The sequence below is a fragment of the Acipenser ruthenus genome, chromosome 47 (genome assembly GCF_902713425.1).
Source record: "Acipenser ruthenus chromosome 47, fAciRut3.2 maternal haplotype, whole genome shotgun sequence".
NCBI classification, from domain to species: domain Eukaryota; kingdom Metazoa; phylum Chordata; class Actinopteri; order Acipenseriformes; family Acipenseridae; genus Acipenser; species Acipenser ruthenus.
This window is the reverse complement of record NC_081235.1, coordinates 7,475,001-7,495,804: the sequence shown is the minus strand read 5'-3', so window position 1 is coordinate 7,495,804 and position 20,804 is coordinate 7,475,001. Positions and strand designations below refer to the sequence as shown.

General features: G+C 47.0%; 3 protein-coding genes across 4 annotated transcripts in view; 2 read left to right on the top strand and 1 right to left on the bottom strand.

Moving 5' to 3' along the window:
• Positions 1-389: 389 nt before the first annotated feature.
• On the top strand, positions 390-6,118 carry LOC131721026 (BRISC and BRCA1-A complex member 1-like). Of its 2 annotated transcripts, none has more exons than XM_059013896.1 (9): positions 390-522; positions 1,413-1,756; positions 2,421-2,479; positions 2,828-2,948; positions 3,040-3,118; positions 3,584-3,608; positions 3,883-4,012; positions 4,296-4,382; positions 4,939-6,118. In XM_059013896.1, the coding sequence occupies exons 2-9, from the start codon at positions 1,427-1,429 to the stop codon at positions 5,137-5,139; spliced, it is 1,032 nt and encodes a 343-aa protein (XP_058869879.1). In that variant the 5' UTR covers positions 390-522; positions 1,413-1,426; the 3' UTR covers positions 5,140-6,118. The 2 variants fall into 2 exon arrangements, with proteins under 2 accessions (XP_058869879.1, XP_058869878.1); XM_059013895.1 differs by having other exon boundaries at positions 393-522; positions 1,359-1,756.
• Positions 6,119-7,163: 1,045 nt separating this feature from the next.
• On the top strand, positions 7,164-14,961 carry LOC131721024 (uncharacterized). The gene is made up of 9 exons (XM_059013893.1): positions 7,164-7,292; positions 8,195-8,347; positions 8,679-8,784; positions 8,894-9,020; positions 9,167-11,959; positions 12,362-12,524; positions 12,773-12,935; positions 13,431-13,563; positions 13,790-14,961. The coding sequence occupies exons 1-9, from the start codon at positions 7,228-7,230 to the stop codon at positions 13,960-13,962; spliced, it is 3,876 nt and encodes a 1,291-aa protein (XP_058869876.1). The 5' UTR covers positions 7,164-7,227; the 3' UTR covers positions 13,963-14,961.
• Positions 14,962-15,128: 167 nt separating this feature from the next.
• LOC117401246 (protein ABHD8) overlaps positions 15,129-20,804 on the bottom strand; it is a 9,003-nt gene continuing 3,327 nt past the window's right edge. Inside the window, exons 2-5 of the mRNA XM_034001803.3 lie at positions 17,907-18,657; positions 17,510-17,680; positions 16,906-17,122; positions 15,129-16,351 (exon numbers count right to left, since the gene is read on the bottom strand). Coding sequence (XP_033857694.1) covers positions 16,181-16,351; positions 16,906-17,122; positions 17,510-17,680; positions 17,907-18,649 — 1,302 coding nt within the window. The 5' untranslated portion in view covers positions 18,650-18,657 and the 3' untranslated portion in view covers positions 15,129-16,180. The remainder of the gene's footprint in view (positions 16,352-16,905; positions 17,123-17,509; positions 17,681-17,906; positions 18,658-20,804) is intronic.

Below are 20,804 nucleotides of genomic sequence, written 5' to 3'. Positions count from 1 at the left end.
CTACAGAGAGATTTACTGTTTAAAAAAATGAGGGTTGCAGAGTTATATAACACAGATCAGTTTCATAACAGCCGGCACATTACCTAGCTGTTGATGCCTCCCCCCCGTAGTTGGCTTTTTCCACTGTGATATGCCTTTTCACAACGGGAAGCATGAGGGATTAATAACAGACCAGTATTTAATACCAGAATACAACCAATTATAAAAAGAATTACAAACCAATGACCCCTTGCTCGTAAATATTATACACACTTAAGTTTAAAGAACATTCTATTACGAAAAAACAGGGGGTTGTTGATTGTGAAGTTGCCCTGCGTTTCAACTTTAACATTTGCAACAAAACACCAACTCCCGGCATACGACATTTAGAGAACTACAATTCCCAAAATCCCGCACAAGCTTCCTGTTGTTGTTTTTTTTCCGGTAAAGAAGATGGCCGCCTACATGGAATAAAAGTATTTTCCTTTTTTTCTGGACAAGTTTGTGCATTTCCCCAGGTGTTCTTGTCGGTATATTAAAACCGTGAGTGAATTTGTGCTATTTTAATATTCTGGAATAGCCTGTGCATGATACTGCATTGTTGAAAAGACGTTTGACGGGTCAGAGGGCGTGAGTTCTGTTCAGAATTGGTCAAACTTGTGCGTGTACGTATAGAGAGCGATGCTGAAACTGAAGTACGGTAATACAGCTTGACGATAGCTACTTGTATTGACGATGAAGCAACTAATAAAGCGGCAGCAGCTATTGTACACACACACACACACACATATATATATATATATATATATATATATATATATATATATATATATATATTGTACCTCGTTTTCCAGATGTATGGCTTTGTAAGTGCTGGAGCCCCGCTGTACGGTACAGATGCGTGTTATTTATATGTACAGATAGTAAACTTGACTGCTGCAGAGGCTTATCAGGTACTTGCATGCATTGGTAATATGCGTTAAAAAGAAGAAAAATAAGTGACCCACAGTGTCCCGGTGAAGATATATGGAGAGACAGGTTGTCACCTTATGCGCAGCAGCCAAGTTACAAAAATGAAATTATATAAAATTGTGGAGTGCATCCGAGATTCATGTTGAATTTCGGTATTGACCAAATTCCGTGGGGGGTTGCCCTCCAGCTCCCAAATTTTGGAAGTGAGGATGTTTCAGGGATGGAAATAAGACTCCTTTTTGCACAGCAGTTGAATCCATTCCAGGTTTTAATACAAGCTTGATTAGCCCCAGCAGTGTATAGGTAACAAGCTCAGGCGTGTCTTATTAAACTCATAGTAAAACCAGGAATCAAACTACTGTGCAATGGGAGCCTTATTTCCATCCCTGTATCTTAAACGCTCACAGAAAATCGGTTGACGTAAACGGCCCCCTTTTCTCTGGTCTTGGTTCCCCTCGGAGGTTGTGGTTCTGCAATGGAAGTCCCGGAGCCTGGGCCAGCGGATGGGGAGGAGCGGCTGGTGGAGTTGAGACCCCGGACCCGCTCCAACCCGGAGGGGGCAGAGGACCGGAGGAACAGCAACCCCCAGACCACTGTGGGCAGCAGGAGCGAGGGAGAGGGGGAGGCAGCCAGGAGCGACAGCCCTCCCAGCTCAACCAGCAGCACTGCGGCCACCACTACCGCCACCGTCACCAGCACCAAAGACCGGGCCAAACCAGTGCCACCGCCCTCTGTGACCACTGCTGCCTCCCCAGCCACAGAGTACCAGCTGCGCACGCCCAGGGTCAACTGTCCAGAGAAAGTGGTAGGTGAGGCCATACCTGGGGTAGAATTACAATTACAGCAGAATTGTTGGCTGAAATTACCATTACAATTACAATTCCAATCCTCTTATGTTCAGTTGCAATTATAATTGGAACAACTGTAATCAAGCTTTAAACTGTAAAAAAAAAAAAAAAACCATATATATAATATATAGTCATGTGAAATAAAATCTGTAATTGAACTGTAATCGATCAATTATATGGTATAATTACAATTACGCAGGAGTGCCCAGGATCAATTACAGTTACAATTACATTGCAGGGGATAAAACTCACAAGTTGACAAAAGATGTGTGGTGGTGGGGTGGAGATAGTGATACATTGTTAAGTGTAGATTCACAACATCATTTCTCCCCTGTACCAGCCCAGACTCGCTTCAGACTCACTGTAGTGAACGAGGGAAGCGCACCTTTGAATGCTTCCATCAGTTGCATCTGGAATACAGGATGTTAGAAAAACAGCAAATGGAGCGCTGTGCTTCCCTAATAAGGAGTTTGCTCGTTCCCCTTGGCTAAAGCTGAAGCAGAGCATGGCTGCTTGTTTCATTATAATCGTATAATATAGCACAGGACAGCGCTAGACGTCCAGGGAATATAATTGGCTTACGTTGGTATTGCTGTGTCTGATCCTGGCTTTCTTTTCTAGATAATCTGCCTTGACCTGTCGGAGGAGATGTCCCTGCAGAAGCTGGAGTCCTTCAATGGGTAGGGAACACCGTTTACAACACAGCCCAGAATATTAACACAGACGCTTGTAATCATTAGGGACTGGCCAGTGGGGTCTAACTACAGTAGGTGGATCTTGTGTAGACATCTCAGGACAACTATATTTTGTATTCTACATCTTTTTTAAATTGTTCTGGTATTACAATTGTATTCTACAAAAAAAAATTTAAAAAAAATAGGCATTTTAAAGTAGTTTTTCAAACAGGGATACACACTTCCGCTTTTGGTTATCTGTTGAGAACCGCTCATTCAAATAAGGTTAAACTCTCTGTTGGTTGGTAACCCTCAGCCACACACTTTTGTATTTTTCTGGCGCCTGGTTTTCAGGTCGAAAACAAACGCGCTGAACGTCTCCCAGAAGATGATCGAGATGTTCGTCCGGACGAAGCACAAGATTGACAAGCGTCACGAGTTTGCCCTGGTGGTGGTCAACGACGACGCCCTGTGGGTGAGTCTGGTGGAAAGAGAAAAGGCACATTTATTTGATTTAATCAGCCTTGCCTCGAGCCTTTAAGTTAAACTCTGGTCCTTCTCTATAGCTGTCTGGTTTCACGTCCGACCCCCGGGAGCTGTGCAGCTGCCTCTACGACCTGGAAACAAATGTCTGCGAGTCTTTCAGTATCCTTTGAAACACAGAGTCCTCCACGAGGAAGACTGGCTCAGCTGACTCGGGAACAGATCAGTGCAAACACTGAAGCCGCATCTGTAGATTTCACTAATGTTAACAGTATAGTTGGCACAATTTCAGAGATAAAAAACAGATTCAAATCTCATCAAGATTATCATTTAATGTTATCAATTAACTTTACATGTAAAGGCGCCTTTATCCAAGGTGTTACAGGGCAGTACAGGGTTACAATGTAAAATCAAAATACAGTGTAGTTTACAGAAACTGCAAATTATGCTACTAAAATGCAATATGTAATGAGATGCAAAAGGTGTGCCGGTTGCTGAGGATTCAATATTAATATTATTATCATTAGTATTAATAGAGCATCACACTTTGACATGCTCTTAATAATCAAGCAATATTTTAATCATTAAAGGATTCTTGCTCGTTTTCCCTTAACACTCTGTCTCCAGATCTTGAAGACCTTTTAAATGTAATGTAAGTTTTTAAATTATTACCAATATCTCCTTGCAAGGTCTGTGTTATTATGGATGCTTGCTGAGTTGCTGTGTATCGCAGACAGTGGATAGAAATACAGATTCTTTACTACAAGAAAATAACAAAAACAACATATTAAGTCATGTAGTGTTTCTTTAAGCAGTAGCTGCATTCCCCAACAATAAAAGATCACGTCATGCAACACAACGGTTTCTTACCCAAAGTGGCAACACAATACCAAGGTTAGCCCTGACCTGTGCCCCTGTCCTTACAGCCACCAGAAGATAGAACTGCCTCAGACGGAGAACGTCCAGACAATCCCCCCTCCCTACGTGGTGCGGACGCTGCTCATCTACGGCCGGCATACCGGACAGCCGCAGTTCAACCCCCCCGACGCCATCAGCGTGAGTGCTCATCGTGTCAGCTCTAATCACGAGGCCACGCTGCCTCCCAGTCCCCCATCCCAGACCACCGAGCTACACTGCTTCCCTCGTAATCTTGATTCAACCTGAAAAATGTCCCGATCGCCAATCCCTAATCTGATGATAGAGAAGTGGTTTTTGTCTTGCACTCGTATGTTGCGGTGAGCCTTATGTTGCAAGGTCCATTTTCTTCTCTCTCTCTCTCTCTCTCTCTCTCTCTCTCTCTCTCTCTCTCTCTCCCTCTCCTGGTTTGTCTCCCCTACAGAAGATGCTGCAGTCTCCCTACTTCTTTTTCGATGTGGTTTACCTTCACAATGGAGCCGAGGAGCAGGGCGAGGAGAGCAGCTGGAAGGTGAGAACTGGCAGAGTCTGCTTCGCCGGGGGAGTGGGGGAAAAAAAGTGACATACTCTTTTAAGGGAAAGACTTGTGCTTTGAATTCCTGTTTGTTCCAGTGACTCTCTGAAGCTAAGCATCAGGCATTCGTTTTGCAAATGCAGTTACAATTTAACGGCTTTGAGACTTATTCAGAGTGCTGCACTGGTGAAAATCCATGCAGATGCTGGTGGAAAATCTCTGGAAAAGGGGGACGTTTTGATAAAGGGGGTTTTACTGAACCACATCTTGCTATTTAATAGGCCTTACCAGAAGCATTAAAGTCCTGTGTCAGAATTAAAAGGGATAAACCACTGCCAGTGTCCCGAAGGGGTGTGAAGCTGAGGAAACGTGAAGCCACTGTGTGGTTTGGCACTTGGTTTCAGGAGACTCTGTGTCACACCAGGGGATATTTGGGCAGTGATACAGGAAAGTTGCCTCAAACTGTGTCCTGGAACCAGCTTTCATGCCGCTGTTCCTGAAAAAGTGGCTTTGTGTTGCCTCAGCTTAATGGGCTTTGCTCCTGTGCCTGCAGGATGTCTACACCTCATTCTGTAACCTGGACTCGAAGGGGATTTGCTACCGGTTCGAGGTGTCTCTGTGCGGGCCGGCCATCGAGCTGCACAACTGCATGGCCAAGCTGCTGTCCCACCCCTTACAGAGGCCCTTCCAGAGCCACGCCTCCTACAGCCTGCTGGAAGGGGAGGAGTCCCAAGAGATCGAGGCCACTGTCTAGGAGGGAGAGGGAAAGGGGGTGGAGCCAGAGACGGTCCTTCCATAGCCCCACCTCTATTGACTGCTGGAGGGGGAGGGGCAAATACAGGTCAACGTGGTGGGACCGGAGTCAGTCTGACCTTCAGAAGCCACGCCCCCTGTTGACTGCGAAGAAGAGTTAGACGCTACCAACTTCCACAGCCGTTACAAATGACTGGCTCGCCTGCGCTGCAGTGGGTACTGTGGCTGTGAGACAGCCATCTCCCACCTGGAAATGTGCAGGCGGCTTGGGTTCGACTTTAAGAGTGTGTAAAAATAACAATAGTGTAATTCCAATATTCGGACAGGTGGCAGTATGCCTCGTCAACAGAATCTTTGTATTAGTGAGTGTATTTAGCCACTGTGTATAATTTGTGCAAACTGAAAACTCCTTATGTGAAATGTACGGTGCTGTATGTCAATACAGTGAACACACTGGAATTTCAGATTTCTACAAGAGGTTTGAAGAAATGTCCCTGAAGTGAAGCAGCTGCCTGTTTGTGTGCATGTGCAGTAAATAACAGTTCTAGAGCTACAGCTGATAACTTGTTTGTTGAATCTTTTTTTCTTCCTAAAACCACACTGTCAGGTGATGTTAAGTAACCCATTTAAAGTGGTGTGAGATTTGAATCAGCAAATCATTTTACAATTTTATTTTTATAGCTGTGCTACAAATGCATTTTTTTTTTTCTTTAAGCAAAAACCTTTCAGCGCTGTTAGATAACAGATGGGTTTACATGAGATGGTTCTGTCACGATAAGATGTCTAAATCGGTTCACTATACTCTGACTGACTTGATCATTTGGAATCTGTTTAAAAAGAGCAACCTGCTAAGAAAAGCTAATCTCTCAGAAAGGTGACATTGAGGAGACTCACAAACCCTGTTCTCTCAGTTCACTGAACTGTATTTTATATAGTTGTCAAACTTCATTCTAAATAAACAGATGCACTGGAGAAAAATATGTGTGACTCTGGATTTTTTGATGGTATAGAATCGTCTTATCAATTGCAAAAAATTATGATAAGTGGTATACTAATGTAGTAATTATTATTATGATTATTATTATTATTATTATTATTATTATTATTATTATAATAATAATAATAATAATAATAATAATAATAATAATAATAATAATAATAATGTAATAAAATAAAATGTACAAATAACCATGAATTGAACAAAGGTATAACATTATATATGATGGTAAACACATAATTAAAATGCAAACTAATAGTTGGGGATGATAAATTATTTACCCCCCCCTCCCCCCCCCTCCCCCGGATTAAGCGAGCGTAAACAAAAGCAGCGTCGCAGCCAATCAGCGCTGTCTGATTTGACCTGCGCGGCAGACCGACCGATTCGTAGCCTGGACAGTCCGTCTTTCGGGATTGGTTCCTGTCGGAGGGACCTGCTTGGGCTGACCCAGTAAGCGTTACAGGTGGGCGGGTCTGTAGCTGCTGGAAATGAGGGCGGGAGCAAACGCGTATAGTGAATTTAAGCAGACAACAAGGACATCACTACACAGGTTTGTAGATTTTAAATTGCAATCTCGTTAAACGTTGATAGGTGACATTCAAAGGTGGCGTCAGAAATCCTTGCAAATCTAACAGCGTAAGGAAAGAGTCTGTGTCCAAATAAACAGGACGTGTGGCCACACAATAAATAAATAACAAAGACACAATAAATGCGTTATAGGAATCAAATGTAAATAAGCAAAACAATTTAACACTATGTACGAATAATAATATGGACGAAAAAAATTCTGCATTAAATAGACACGTGCCAACGTCACTGATGGCATGTTGACGGTGGCATGGCTTTGTCAATTAGAGTTGTTTGTATATATGACTTACCCAAACACGTGTGCTGGAGATCCAAAATAAATACGTGTATTCCCTAATCGACGGGAAGACAACATCACGCCTCGAACACGATGCAGCAGCAGATTAGCCAGTTTGTCATGTCGAATCAAAACGTTGTATTGTTGGTTCGTCCACAGCATCCTGAGACTGAGGCACAGACCAGGATGCGAGCGCTGGAGCACTGGAGCAGAAAACACAATTTGCCATGAATATTACCCGCAGGAATCTGGCGCTGCAGCTGTGCAAGGCGGTGAACGATGGAGATCCCAGGTGAGTGTGTTAGGAGGAAAACAGTGCGTGCAAATTATTATTTACTGCTAATGCTACTGTGTTGCAAAATTATATTCAACAATCTTATGCTGTTGTCAGCTTTATTGCACATTCATATATATTTTAAAATGCTACTGTATTGCAAAATGATATTCAATAATTTGCTGTTATCTTTAGAGGAATTGCATGCATGCATACACAGCGCGACTGAAGTACAATAATTATAGTGTTTACAATATTTATTGATCTAATAATAATAATAGAATACTCAAGCTCACTGTGTTTTGATTAAATCATGTTTTGGTGCAACAATGCCACAAGCTTACCACTGTGTAAGTGCAGTGCTATGACTTTTCGATTTCCTGTGAACCCTGCATCGTGTGCAAGCCTGGACATGTTCTGCTACGCTACTTTGTCGTTCGTGGAGATACAGCCAAAATATCAATCACTTCAAATCAGTTCACATTTCCAGGCAGGCAAATTATGAAGAGCCACTTTACAAAGCTTTTGACCCAGTTGTAATAAACTAAAATAGAAAAGAAAAAAGGCACAAAAAACAGAAGAAAAAACCCAGGTCTGGTTATAATATCTAATTTTCTAAACATTTTTATTCCACTTAGAAACAAAAAAATTGACCCAAACTTAGCATGGGAGCAGAAGCTTGCAATATAGTAGATTTAATAATTAAAAAAAAAAAATAATAATAAAAAAAACTTAATATGGTTGTATCTGGGAGTCAATTTCTAGGTCCCTGGGTATTGCTGGGGTTGTGTATTGCTGGGGTTGTGCATTGCGGTTGGTAAACCATTGTGTTTTCTGGTGGGGATGTTGTGTTAGTACAGCTTGTATGCCTCCAGGTTATGCATCTGGTTTTTAGTAACCTGTGATCTCTCCTTGTGCAGACAGGTGGAGGTGCTGCTCAAGCGGGGCGCAGACCCAAACCTCGTGTCACCCAAGGGGGTTGCAGCCGTGCACCTCGCTGCTGGGAAGGAGACCGAGAAAAGGATTTGCTGCCTCAAACTCCTCCTGCAGCACCAGGCTGACCCCAACGTCAGGTGGGACGCCCAGCATCAATTCCCCTAAAGTCATATTGTCACGTGATTTGAAAGGAACGTGGAAGGCTGTTAAGACCCGGCACTTGCAGTTCTCCAGACAAGCTTGAAACATGTTTTGCAAAAAGCAGATCTTTGTATAATAACCCATTGCTGAGCCAGAATGATTGGCAAGAACGAAAAAACATGAAAATGACATTTGAAGCTGCTTAGTCTTTGAGAAGGGGTGCTGAAGGGAAAGGCTTACTGTCGAGGGTGTACGTCAGGCTGACTGTCGTTGAAGGAGGTTTTTTCTAGCAGGCAGCGTTGTTGATTTTGCTCTTTTTTGCTTCAGGTCTGTGGATGACCTGACCCCTCTGCACATTGCTGCCCTATGGGGGTGCTACCAGAACCTTCACCTGCTGCTTCAGAACGGAGGAGACCCCAGCCTAGTGGACCAGGTGAGCTGAGCTGTGTGTTTCGAGAGCAGTGCTGTGGATCACTTCACTGCTGGCTGGTTTCTGATCGACGGCACCTTGCTAAACAGACGACCGTCCTGTTCCTCCGCAGGAAGGGAATACGGCAGCTGATTTAGCGAGCCAGCAGGAAAACCGGAAGTGTGCCCAGATCCTACAGGAATATCTCTCCTACAGCCAGCTGGAGTCGGGGCACGAAGACCCTTCCAGATGCCAGTTCTGTAAGGAATAGGCTTGCATGCTTATTAAATCTTTATGATGTTTTTTTTTTCCTGCTCTAAAATACTGCACCGCCGCACGTAACATACCGCATGGTTCCTCGTGAAGATTGTGGGTGATCAGTGTTCTTTGTTTTTTTTTCCGGCAGCGTTTTATCGGAGCTGCGGTGGGGACGGCTCATTCTTTCATGAGCTTGTAGAGGACGGTGTCCTGGACGACAGCAGTGAGTCAGTCCTTGGTGACTGTCCCCTCAGCAGCACCCGGAGATCCCTGCAAGATTCGGACCACCTGGACCTGTCTGCCATTAGCGCCAGAAACAGCTGGGGGGGCAGGGGCAGCCTTTCAGGACAGCCCGCCCAGCAGTGGAGACGCGGCTCAGACCAGGGTGGCGGCGTGGCTTCGGTGTTGTCCAGCACTCGTGTTTCAACCTCGGGCAGAACGGACAGCCAAGCTGTCCGTGTGCTTCTGCCCGTGCTTCAGGAAGATGTCGCCTTGTCCGATTCCCATTTTCAACCAGGAGCCACAGATCGAGGCAGCCCGGAACCTGTCCACAAGAATGCAGGTGGGGTGTCTGCTGTCAGAGCCCCTCTCCCCGCTAGACGGAAGAGCGTGAGTTTCAGAGAAGTGGATGAGTATTTCCCAGCCTGCCGCGCAGAGTCACCCGTGCATCCTGGCTCTGAAAAGGACCAGCCCGATTCCTCAGTGGACACCACGGTTGACTTCTCCACATACTCTGATTTCATGGATTCTGAGCGCATGGTGACCGTCATGAAGTTTCAAGGCTTGGATGTCACGTCTCCGGATCACGTGTTTGTTTTCTGCCAACAGGACAACTCGACCTCTCCCAGCTTGGATAAGACAGTGGTGGAACAGTATTTCCTAGAGGAGGAGGAGGAAGAAGTAGTGGAGGTTCAGCAGGCTGCAGATAGGGGGCCCCCCATCCAGGCGCTAACTCGGGGCAGCAGTAGCAGTAGCAGTCAATACAGCAGCTGTGAAAGTGAGTGCTATCATAGTGTAATGGACACTTCCCTCCAGCACAGGGCTGCTTCAGCAGAGGAAGCGGTGGAGGGGAGTTTGGCGAACGGAAGAAATTCTCCTCTGCCTCTCACTCCTGGTGTTCAGCAGGGAAGCAGTGCGTCAGGCGGCTGTGTGATGGTCAGGAGCCCTAATCCACGGAGCAACCTTCCCTTCTCCCTGGCAGGAGACTGGGAAGCCGAGAACAGGTCCCCGTCAACTGGGGGAGCAGCCACAAGAGGAGAGGTCTCCTCCCAGGAGGAGGAGTCTAAAAGGGATTCCCCCAGAGTCAGGGAGGTCAGCCAGGGATCCCTCAGCCCTTCCCAGGCAACGGTCCCGGTTCAGAGGAGTGTGGCCTCTCCAAGTCTGGGCTCCGAGGAGGCCGGTTTCAGGGAGATGCTGAGGATTCTGATGTTGTCCACCAAAGTTCCCCAGCCTCTTCCCGCTGCTGACGGGCAAACTGAGACACGGGAAGACCCAGAAGGAGAGGAGACCCTTCCAGATACGGTCCCCATCAGTGCCTCCAATGCAGTCAGCCTGCGAGGTGGCAGCGACCATCAGCTGGAGAAAGAGATCCTCCTCTCCTCAAAGTTCTCCTCTGGGAACAGAGTGACCCCTATGGGAGTGGAGGTCGCAGAGCAGAACTCACCCCCGCGGTCGCTGACCCCCTCCTCCTTTGTCACGGGCAGGTCCAAGATCCGACAGTCCCGCTGCTTGCTCAGAACCAGCAGCATCAACAGCAGCACGGCCTCATCCTCCTGCACCTCGCTGTTTGAGGAGACCATCCCCACCCCTGTTCGCCTCCGTCGCCGCGAACGCAGCCCCCCTGGGGACCCCCGGGAGACCCCTCTCCAGGAGAGCCACGATGGAGAGGAAACGGCATCGGGAACGGGCAGACTCGGGACTTCTGAAGAGGCAGCTAGCACAGGATTCTGGTCTAGAGGCTGGGAAGGAAGTGAGTTGGCTGGAGCCAGCCAGGCTGACACGGTTCTGATCAGTGGACCAGGATACAGCCAAGCCAGCACTGTGATGATTGAACGGAATCCGCCCACCGAAGGCACAGGGAATAGAGGCAACCCGGTCGCCACGGTGGTCGTTGAAGAGTCTGTCCGTGGGGAGGACGTAAATGATATCTTTCATCCCAAGGGTCTGTTTCAAGAAGATGAGGTGACGCTGCCTAACGGAGACGGCACTGACATCGCCGGGTTCCTGACGGATGACTGCTCAAGCATCAGTGGGGACGGGATCAAGATCGCTCCTCAAGAAGCTCCCCGGTGTCCCTCCGACAGCAGCGCCCAGCGGGATGAAAGCTGGATGACTGAAGATGGAGAGAATACTCGACTTGAAGAAAGGCTACAGTTTGCTGCCAGGGATAATCCAAGCCGCCTTTACCCTCCAGGCCCCTCCAGTTCTTCAGACAGCGGGAGGGAGCATTGCGGTTCCCGAGTCTCCTCCAGGTGCGGTTCAAGGTACAGCATCAGCCGGCTGTCTGGAGCCCCCCAGGCCCTGCGGAAGTTTGAGGCTAACCTCTCGTTCACCCCTGGTGGCCGGCCCCTGATCCTGGGTGTGGCCGAGCCCGTGGAGTTCCTGTACACAGATGAGGAGGAGGGCCACGCCCTTATAGAGTGCCACGTGCCTCCCACCGCCAACACCTCCGCGTGCTCGGACACCTCTGCGAGCGAGGAGACGGTGCTGTACGACTGGAGGTCCTTCCACGTCAGTCCTGGGAAAGGGAAGGAGAACCGCTCCCCCGACAGAGAGGTCCCCCCCCAGATCCGCAGGCTGAAGGACGGAGAGCTGAGGCAGAGACTGAAGGAGCTGGGGGAGGAACCCGGACCTATAAACAGCATGACCCGGCCCGTCTACCTGCGACAGCTCTCCCGTCTGGAGCAGGAGCCCTGCGGGAAGGCCACCAAGCACAACCCAGGTGAGACTGGAGCCTTGAGTTCCACTCGCATGTATTGTTGTATTTCTTTTTCCTCCTAGTGGCAAATATTTCTTGGTTTTAAGAAGTTTACAAGATGTCAAGTCAAGAAATCTTAGCACCTACTCTAACTTTTTTTGTTTTTGAGTGTGTGTGTTACTTTTTATTTATTTCAAAAGTTTGCTATTGACAAAATGTTTTTCTTTTTCTCTTCTCGTCTTTATTAACTTTCATACCTATTATAGTTTAATAAAATAAAAAGTACATCCAGATTTCTCGGTATAATAGCACGGTTGATGAATAAAATATATATATGAAAAAAAAAATGAAAGAAAATTGATTAATGTTTCAAAATTAAACCGCTAACGCGAGTGCCCTGTTTGTGCCCGCGCTGCCCCTGTCCAGGGTACAGTCCGGAGCTGGCTGCCTGCCTAAGCACTTTCACACCGCCCGACTGCCAGGCAGACATGATGGCACTGTGCCAGCAGTTCGACCAGCCTGACCTGAGCAGGAAGTGGCGAGAAGGGGTGGTGAAGTCCAGCTTCAACTACCTGCTGCTGGACCCCAGGTGAGTCGGGGAGGGGTGACACTTCTGTCATAGGGCTGTGTCAGGTTTAGAAATGATGTTACCTGAACCACAGAGCGCCGTTGGACGCTACCCTGATGATCTGGAGGATACAATATGGATACAATATCAAAGTCATTTATGGCTTTAAACTTGCCAGTGCTGCATAGTATGCAGATCAGCATTGAGCTTAAAACATGGTTTCACTGATCCATTAAATCATTTTAATGTGGTACTCTCCTACCCCCCAGGGTGACAAAGAACCTGCCTTTTCGTTCCTCTACCATAAGCCCCGGCGAACGCTTCGAGACGTTCGTCCGCGCTGTCTTCTACGTGGGCAAGGGCAAGCGATCCCGGCCCTACAGCCACCTGTACGAGGCACTGGAGTACTACAAGGGGGACAAGACCAGCAAGGTTAGTGAAGGGAGAACACTAGGAGGGGGGTCACTTCATGGTGGGGGTCTGTTAAGAGCATCCAGGAGACGACGGATAGAAGATCCGCTGATCCACGGAGCAAGCGGAAGAGGAGGAAGGGTCCCCGTCAAGATAGGAAGGTTCAAACTCCGTTCCTGGAGAGACGCAGTGTCTTCTGGCTTTCATTCCAGAACTATAATTTTGTTTAATTGGACAAATTTAGCACTTCTCTCCAGACCTCAAAATGTTTTATAGGTCGTGTACCTTGGAATCAACTGCATATATATATAATGTATTTTTTTTTGTAAAAAACCTTGGAAAAAATATTCAACACGTCCAATTGAACAAATAATGAGATCAATGAAGTTAATGGAGAGCTTAAGTTGGAATAAAAATCGGAAGACCTCGAGGACTGGAGTTTGACACCCCCTGTGTTTTGAGTGTTTTGTTTTGAATGCAAACCGTCCTGAGTTTTCTTGGTTTTGTTTGTGTTAGAAGCTGTGCTCCAAGGTGCAGCACATTCTGCAGGTGTGGGCCGCTGGCCAGGGGGTGATCTCTCTGCACTGCTTCCAGAATGTCATCCCTGTGGAGGCCTATACCCGCGAGGCCTGCATGGTAGACGCCATAGGTGAGGTGGAGAAGGGTTGAGGTGGGATTGTGGGATAGGGGGGTACAGGGCAAGGGGTGGGCAGCAGGAACAAAGCAATTTAATGTCTTCGGTATTCGGGACAGTTTAAGGATTGTTTGCGTTTCTTTTTGCTCTAAAGAGGCAGATGCTACTACACTTTTCTTTGTCCTTTTTTTTCCCCTCCCCAACTTCATTTTGACCTTGCCCCTTTTTCTTGTTTTTATAGGGTTGAAGATGCTGACCAATCAGAAGAAGGGAGATTATTATGGGGTGGTGGCGACCTGGCCAATGAAACGGCGGCGTCTGATGGGCGTGCACTTGCTCCACAGCGCCATGCACATCTTTCTGGCGGAGGGGGAGAGGCAGCTGCGGCCGACAGACATCCGCGCGGGGCAGTGAAATGGTTTGATCCCCTGCTGCTTGAACCCTGGCAGCTACGCGGAAGCAGAGCAGTGAGAGAGTGCCACGGTGACTGAGCCACCACCAGCACTACACTACAGCCCCGCGGTCTGAATCAGTTTGACCCTGGCACCTTGTAGCAGGACTTCTGGGTTGCACAGTAAACTGAGCAGGATGCCTTGGTTGGACAGAGCATTACAAAAAATGATAATCTAGTCAACTGCCTGAAACCGTTCCTGGCTGTTAGACTGCGTTCGTGATTGGACTTGGTCAGCCTGTGGTATTGAAAGACGTTTCTAAATAAACTACTGAGGATTTTGTAATTGCACAGAATGCAGAGGCGCTGGCCCAAAGTTTTGCATCACCCTATAGCATGAACTAGTTTTGCTTTGAATGAAATCTGCTGAATAACGTTACGTTAATGTATTGAATTACATACCGCTTTGTAGTTTTCCATATGCTGACAAAAATGGAAAAATGTGACCTTTTTAAATCTAACATGAAATACTACTGTTATGGCTGCCTTTTGACTTTTGCGATCTCATTTTGTAGTTTCTTTGATTTACACGATGTTAAATAAAATATCAAAATTATGGTCATGTTATTTTTTTTATTTTTTATTATGTTTCAATCCTAAAATTCTAGGTGATGCAAAACTTTTGGCCACAGCTGTATTTACGTGGAAAACTACAAAGCGGTGTGTAATTCAATATGTTAACGTAACGTTATTTCAGCCGGTTTCATTCGACTTTATGAAGCAAAATTAGTTAACTCTGTAGGGTGATGCAAAACCTTTGGCCATAGCTGTAGGCTTTTTTTTTTTTCAAGGATCCCTTAACCAATACTAGCGGTGTAGCAGCAGTCATGGATGCATTCCAAAACTGGATCTTGTATTGTTTTACTGAGCTGCTTTGGTTTTGTCTGTGATGTGTCGCATGTTCTATTTTGTTATTTGTTTTCATATAAAAAAAAAAAAAAAAAAAAAATTAGTAAAATGTGCATTGATTTGAAACAGACTGTGATTTGCACTTCTTCTCCCTTTCCTGCTGTTACTGTGAGCTTTTGCATGAAGGTGGAGGGTTTGGTCCTCCCAACACATACTCATATTGAGGAAAGGTCATACTGTGACACAGTTTATTATTGAGATTTCAGACTGCACTGTGGTACTGCAGCATCTACCACTCACAAACCACACGAGGGAGGGGAAGGGGATGGACAGTTTTATGGTAAAGCAGCATGTTGCACAGTGACCCAAATCAATTATGTTTCAATGTAAAAGGAAGCAGGGTTGTGCAGCTTTAAGCAGGCATACGAAAACATTCTTACCAAAAAGAAACTGCCAGCACACAGAATATATACTTTATTTTACTGCTGGAAATGGCACTATTGCACATTGCACAGGTTGAGATTTTAAGTGTTGGCTGAGCCAAACTTTGTTGCAACACAAGCGTTTTGCAGGCAGTCAGCGCATACTGTTTATTCATTATTATTATTTAGAATAAGTATTATTATTTCTGAGTAATTGCTACAGACATTTACATGTTTCCACCACACAGGGGCACCACAGTGGATTATCGACATGTTGCACAAATAAAGCAGAAACCAGGGTGCATGTCACAGGGCTATACCACCAGGGCTGGGTTTCCAGTGGGGACCCAGTTTCACTCGCTTGTCGGTTGTCTCCAGCGAGTGGTAGATTGCAGTGTTTTCTTTAGCAAAAGAGGGTATCGAATGTACCCCAAAAGACTATTTGCATTTTAAAAGACCTCACCTAAAACTAGGTAGGCATGTACCGATTCGATGTTTGATCATGGAACGTTCTGATTTAAAAATGATAAAATCTCTATTAAGGGCCGATTTGAACCAGCGTGTATTAAGCACTAAACCAGATTAAATCAAGGGTTATGTTCTAATCCTGATGCACAAAACTTTCCGGAATCCCGTGTTCTTTGAATGCCTTATTATAAACGATTACAGCGAATAAATAAACCACCTTTTTCTTTGACTTCTCCTTCTCGTTTAGCTGCCTTCGATTCTCTTCCTTCCCTGCTTCTCTCTCGCGGAGAGTCCGAGACGCTGGGCATCTCCCGCTCCACCTGGGAGCTCGCAGCCCCGTCGGCACTAAAAACAGCTCTCAGCCCGCGGACAGAAACACCCGCTGCAGCCAGCCGGCGATCAAGCCCATGGTTTGGTTTGGGTTGGAAAGGTCCCCGGTTGGCTACTTGTTGTCCTGCGAGGGCGGGGAGTCCTGGGCGGCAGGGACCTCGCTGGGCAGGTCAGGCTCCCACAGGAAGAACTCATGCAGGAGGGTGTTGACTGTCTCGGGGCACTCCATCATCACCATGTGGCTGCCCTCGTCAATCACCTTCAGGAAGGCTATCAGCAGGATCTGCAAGAGGACCATCATCATCATCATCATCATCATAATAAAACAGTAACCTACTCATTTTTTTTCTTCTGTTAAGCTGAAGGAACACGAAGCCACTTGGTGGCTTGGGACTTGGTTTCAGGAAATTGCAGGGCACACCGGGGGAGACTTGGGGTTTGATACAGCAAATTTAGCTCGAACTAGGTCTCCTGGAACCAGGTTTCAAGCCACTGTTCCTAAAAAAAGTGGCTTTGTGTTCCGTCAGAATACTTTTAGCTGTATTGTCATGGCCAGGTTGAAAGTGGTTTTACAGACCAAGATTAGCCCCAATCTTGGACTACCTTATGTTAGCGAAAGTCCAAGTTTAGTGCTAATCAGTCTCTGTGAAACCAGTCGTGTGTGTGTGTGTGTGTGTGCAACTCTTCTGCAGCCCTGGTTAGTTTCTTTTTAACTGTTCCTCGTGAGACTCTTAAGAACTCTGGATGATAACAAGAACCTTTTTTTAACATGTAGAAATTACACAAGTAGAAATTTCCATAACACCAAAGTCTAGAAACAGGAGGGTTTCTCGGTACCTCTGCCATGCGCTGGTCCTCCTCAATGGGCACAAACTTGTCATGCATGCCGTGCACCAGCAGTATGGGTACGGTCAGTTCTGCATGGTACACCTCGTCCCCCTCCGGCCAGTACTGACCGCTCATCATGGCCCGCAGTACGAAGGACGACACGTTGAAGGCATTGCCCTCCTTCAGCAGCTGCTTCTCTTTGACACCTTGGCGAGCGAACCCCGCCCTGACCAGACAGAGAGAGAGAGAGATGGCGTTAAGAATTAGCATTTTTTATTTTAAATCCTGATGTACAATAGAAGCACCTTTATCCAAACTGCCCTTAATATTTTCTGCTGGAATAAACTGGGATGAGATACTAAAGAAACTTTCTGAACGAAAGGAGGACGTAAATAATCGTCCAGTTCCTAGCAACTGATTCATCTCAAAGCTTTGTCAAGTCCTACCCTCTCTGCCCTAAATCTGCCTCTACTGAATTACCCAACTGTGTCCTCCGGTCCTGCTACTGGTTAGGCTTAACTTTGCCACCTCCTCTCCAAGGGCACAGTGTCCTTGGGAGGGGTTTTGTATTCAGTGGCGTGGCATGCAGTGCATGGTTTGTGCAGTCTCTTACTTGAGGAAGCTCCAGGCCAGGCAGGGGGCGAGGCAGTGCAGCACACAGGTGGGGAGGTTGAAGATGGAGCAGAGGCTGGGCTCCAGCGCCGTCGGACCCCCGCCATTCACCATCACCACCTTGTGGACCTGATCCGGGTACTCATGGGCAAGGAAGGTACAGAACGACACCCTGCCACAGAGAGAGAAGTAACACTAGATGGAGCTGTCTAGGCACAGTATACAATCGAGAAATAACTCCCTCGGTAATTGCTATTGCCTTCCAGAGTTAAAGGTTTGACTAGAATGCCTGCAGCGATCAATGGCTTTTATGCACTGAAGAACAGTTTTGCATCTGACAAGCATTGACTCGAATTGGTGCCTTAATCAAGGGTGTATCACAGAGTCCACACACTAACCCGTAGGAGTGTCCGATGAGGATGTTCCGTTTCCGGGCGTATCGTTTGAAGATGGCCCGCATGTCCTCGGCCAGGGCGTAGAAGGTGTAGGCGGCCGCGATCAGGGGGGCGGTGCTGGCTCCGTGCCCGGCCAGATCGGGAGCGATGACCCCGTAGCCCAGCCGGGAGAAGAAGTCCAGCTGGCTGCCCCAGATGTCCAGCGAGCCGCCCACGCCGTGGATGAAGAAGAGGGCCACGTCCGAGTGGGTGCCCTTGCAGCTGGAGATCTTCCTGTCGCAGTCGATCAGCACGGTGCGCTTGGGCTTGCGTTTGCGCCGCCGCTCCCCGGCAGGTGGAGGCTGGGCTTCGGCTCCGTGCGAGGGCTTGGGTTCGGTGGCGGAGCTGTTGTAATCGGAGAGCTCCACCTCCACCGTGCTGCTGGCCTCCGTGTTGCCGTTCTGGCAGTGCAGGATCTCCGAGCGCACCACGTCCCCCAGGTTCTCGATGACCAGCTGTCCGTTGCGGTAGACCGTGATCTTGCGCTTGCAGTGCACGACCCCCCGGCCGGGCTTCTGCTCCTCCTCCCCCGAGGTCTCACAGCCCCCGCGGTCCGGGACGATGTGTCGGACCCGCAGCACCCGGCCCGGCTTCACCTCCACGAACTCGTACCCGTCCCCCGGCTCTGAGTTCTCAAGAGGTGCCACCGTGTTGGCAGACTTCCCTGTCAAACAGCACATGATCCCGTCTGTGATGCTGGTCAGCATGGCTCTACCTGCCAGAGCAAGAACAGTGAAATCTGTATTCAAGATATTAAAATAGCAAAACAAGTCTTCAAGAGTATTTCAGCAGCCTTCAGCGAATTTCTACAACTTCATCTTACAGCATCTAATCTTCCTACAGCTTTAACAAAAAAATAATTAGGTGCGCCACTGGAGACTGCAGGTCTTCCAAGACGTGTTAAAGACAGCTGGGCTTTTTATTTGTCTTCCTACCTAGACGTTAAACCCAGAGTAACATTCACAGCGTTCTAGGATTACAGAGTTGATTGGGAAACCCTGAAGGGGTCCTTAAATCCCACTGTGGTTAGAATAGCACTGTCTTATGTCACAAGCTTTAAATACAGAAGCGGAACGACAAGTGGAAACTGTATCGATTTAATTAGATCTTCGCTCATGTCAGTGAAAACAAACAGAAATAGATTAACACGGAACTGGCCTTAAAAAAAAACAAATAAACGAATGACCTACAATTTGTCGTTTTTTTTTAGAAGAAATACAATTAGATCATGGACAACACAGAAGAATAAAGGAAGTGGATAAATAGACTGATGCCTGAAGGTTTAAACAGAAAGGAATAGTAGACTGTTACATCATGTAGTAAGTGACATCGCAAGCACACTCATAGATTTAAACAGATAGAAGGGAGTGTAGTTGCCGTGGCGTCAAAAGCCTCCACTGTTTGTTTTCAAACACACTTTCCCTTGACAAAGGTATGTGTTAAACATGCCCAGTCCTGCTTTATAAGCAGCAGTAAATGTTTGCAATGGATGAAGGCTGCACGCAGGTCCCCCCTCCCCTTCGGGAGAGCTCAGTGTAAGTGAATGCTGGATGGGGCTGCACTCCGCGGAGCAGACCTGCTCACTGCACTCCCTGTCGCAAAGCTGCCTGCACCAGCCTGCTCTCTTACTGCTGGTAATAATGGGATTAGCTCCCTGCTACTGCTGTGGAAAACAGCATTACTTTCCACACAGCGTCACTGTGGCTGCTGGCCGGCTCTTTATATCTGGTGCACTCTCTCTACAGCAGTTGCCAGTTCTCTCCACTGTTGCTACCCATGCTAGATTTTTAATGTACAGTTTCTTTCTTACGCAGCACAGATGACAGATGCTGTGCTGCAAAAATGAAGAGATTTAATCAAATAAGCCTGACTTTTGCATTCATCAATACATAAGTTCATCAGCTGGCTGCGTATCTGTTGTCTGGAAGCAATGCTGTACAGTATAGCAATATGCATTAACTGTATAATAATTTCAGGAGCATCCTGATCTGAATTTAATAAATGATTTTTGCTGTTTTCAACTTCTTCAAGCTGGGAACTCCGGAATATCACAAAAAGGCTGGTGTTTGTTTGGGGTTAAGAACCTGAAGAGGTGGCAAAGCTCAGACTAGCATCTGTTATTGGGGTTTGTTCAGTTGAAGATGGGCAGTACTTTAAGCATTGCTTCGACTCTCATCTGTATTTGCAGGAGAAACCGAATCGGTTTGATCACAGCTACCGTTACTCTGACTGACCCAGCTGCTGTTTGTGTTGGATGTTGTTGCTGCTGCTGTTCTGTTGTTATGATTGGCTGTTGAATATGTGATTGCTAGATGTCTCCTGGGACCCTCAAACACGATGCTGCACCGAAAAACCCTGCAGCTAAATAATTAATATTAAGTGCTGCCTACACAACAAATGCCAAGCCGTATGATTCTCATGGATTCAGGCAGGCAGCTCTCTGACCTGGATCGGTGTCTGTACTTGTCTCGCACACTAGGCAGGGTCAAGCCCGGTCAGGTCTCAGTAGCCCCACTCATACTGCAGTGTATGCCTCTCTCTCTCTCTCTCTCTCTCTCTCTCTCTCTGAGCTAAGAAGGGGGTTTCTGTATCTTTTTTGTAAAAGACTACATTTAACCCCCATGTCTGCACACAGGCGCTGCACAGTTCCCATGTACTCCGTTAATAAAACTGGTCATGAAAAAAAAGCATTTGGTGAAGCCAAGTGTATCACATGACGTGCTGCAGCTCGCACCCACAGCCCTGCTGCTTCTGCTGCTCATTCAGGGTTGGTCTTCGAAGATGTGTGGGTGTTGTGGAGCCTGTTGTGGAGCCTGCTTTAAAAAGCCTCCTTGAGATTGTCGTGGGCGACTGACTCAAGGT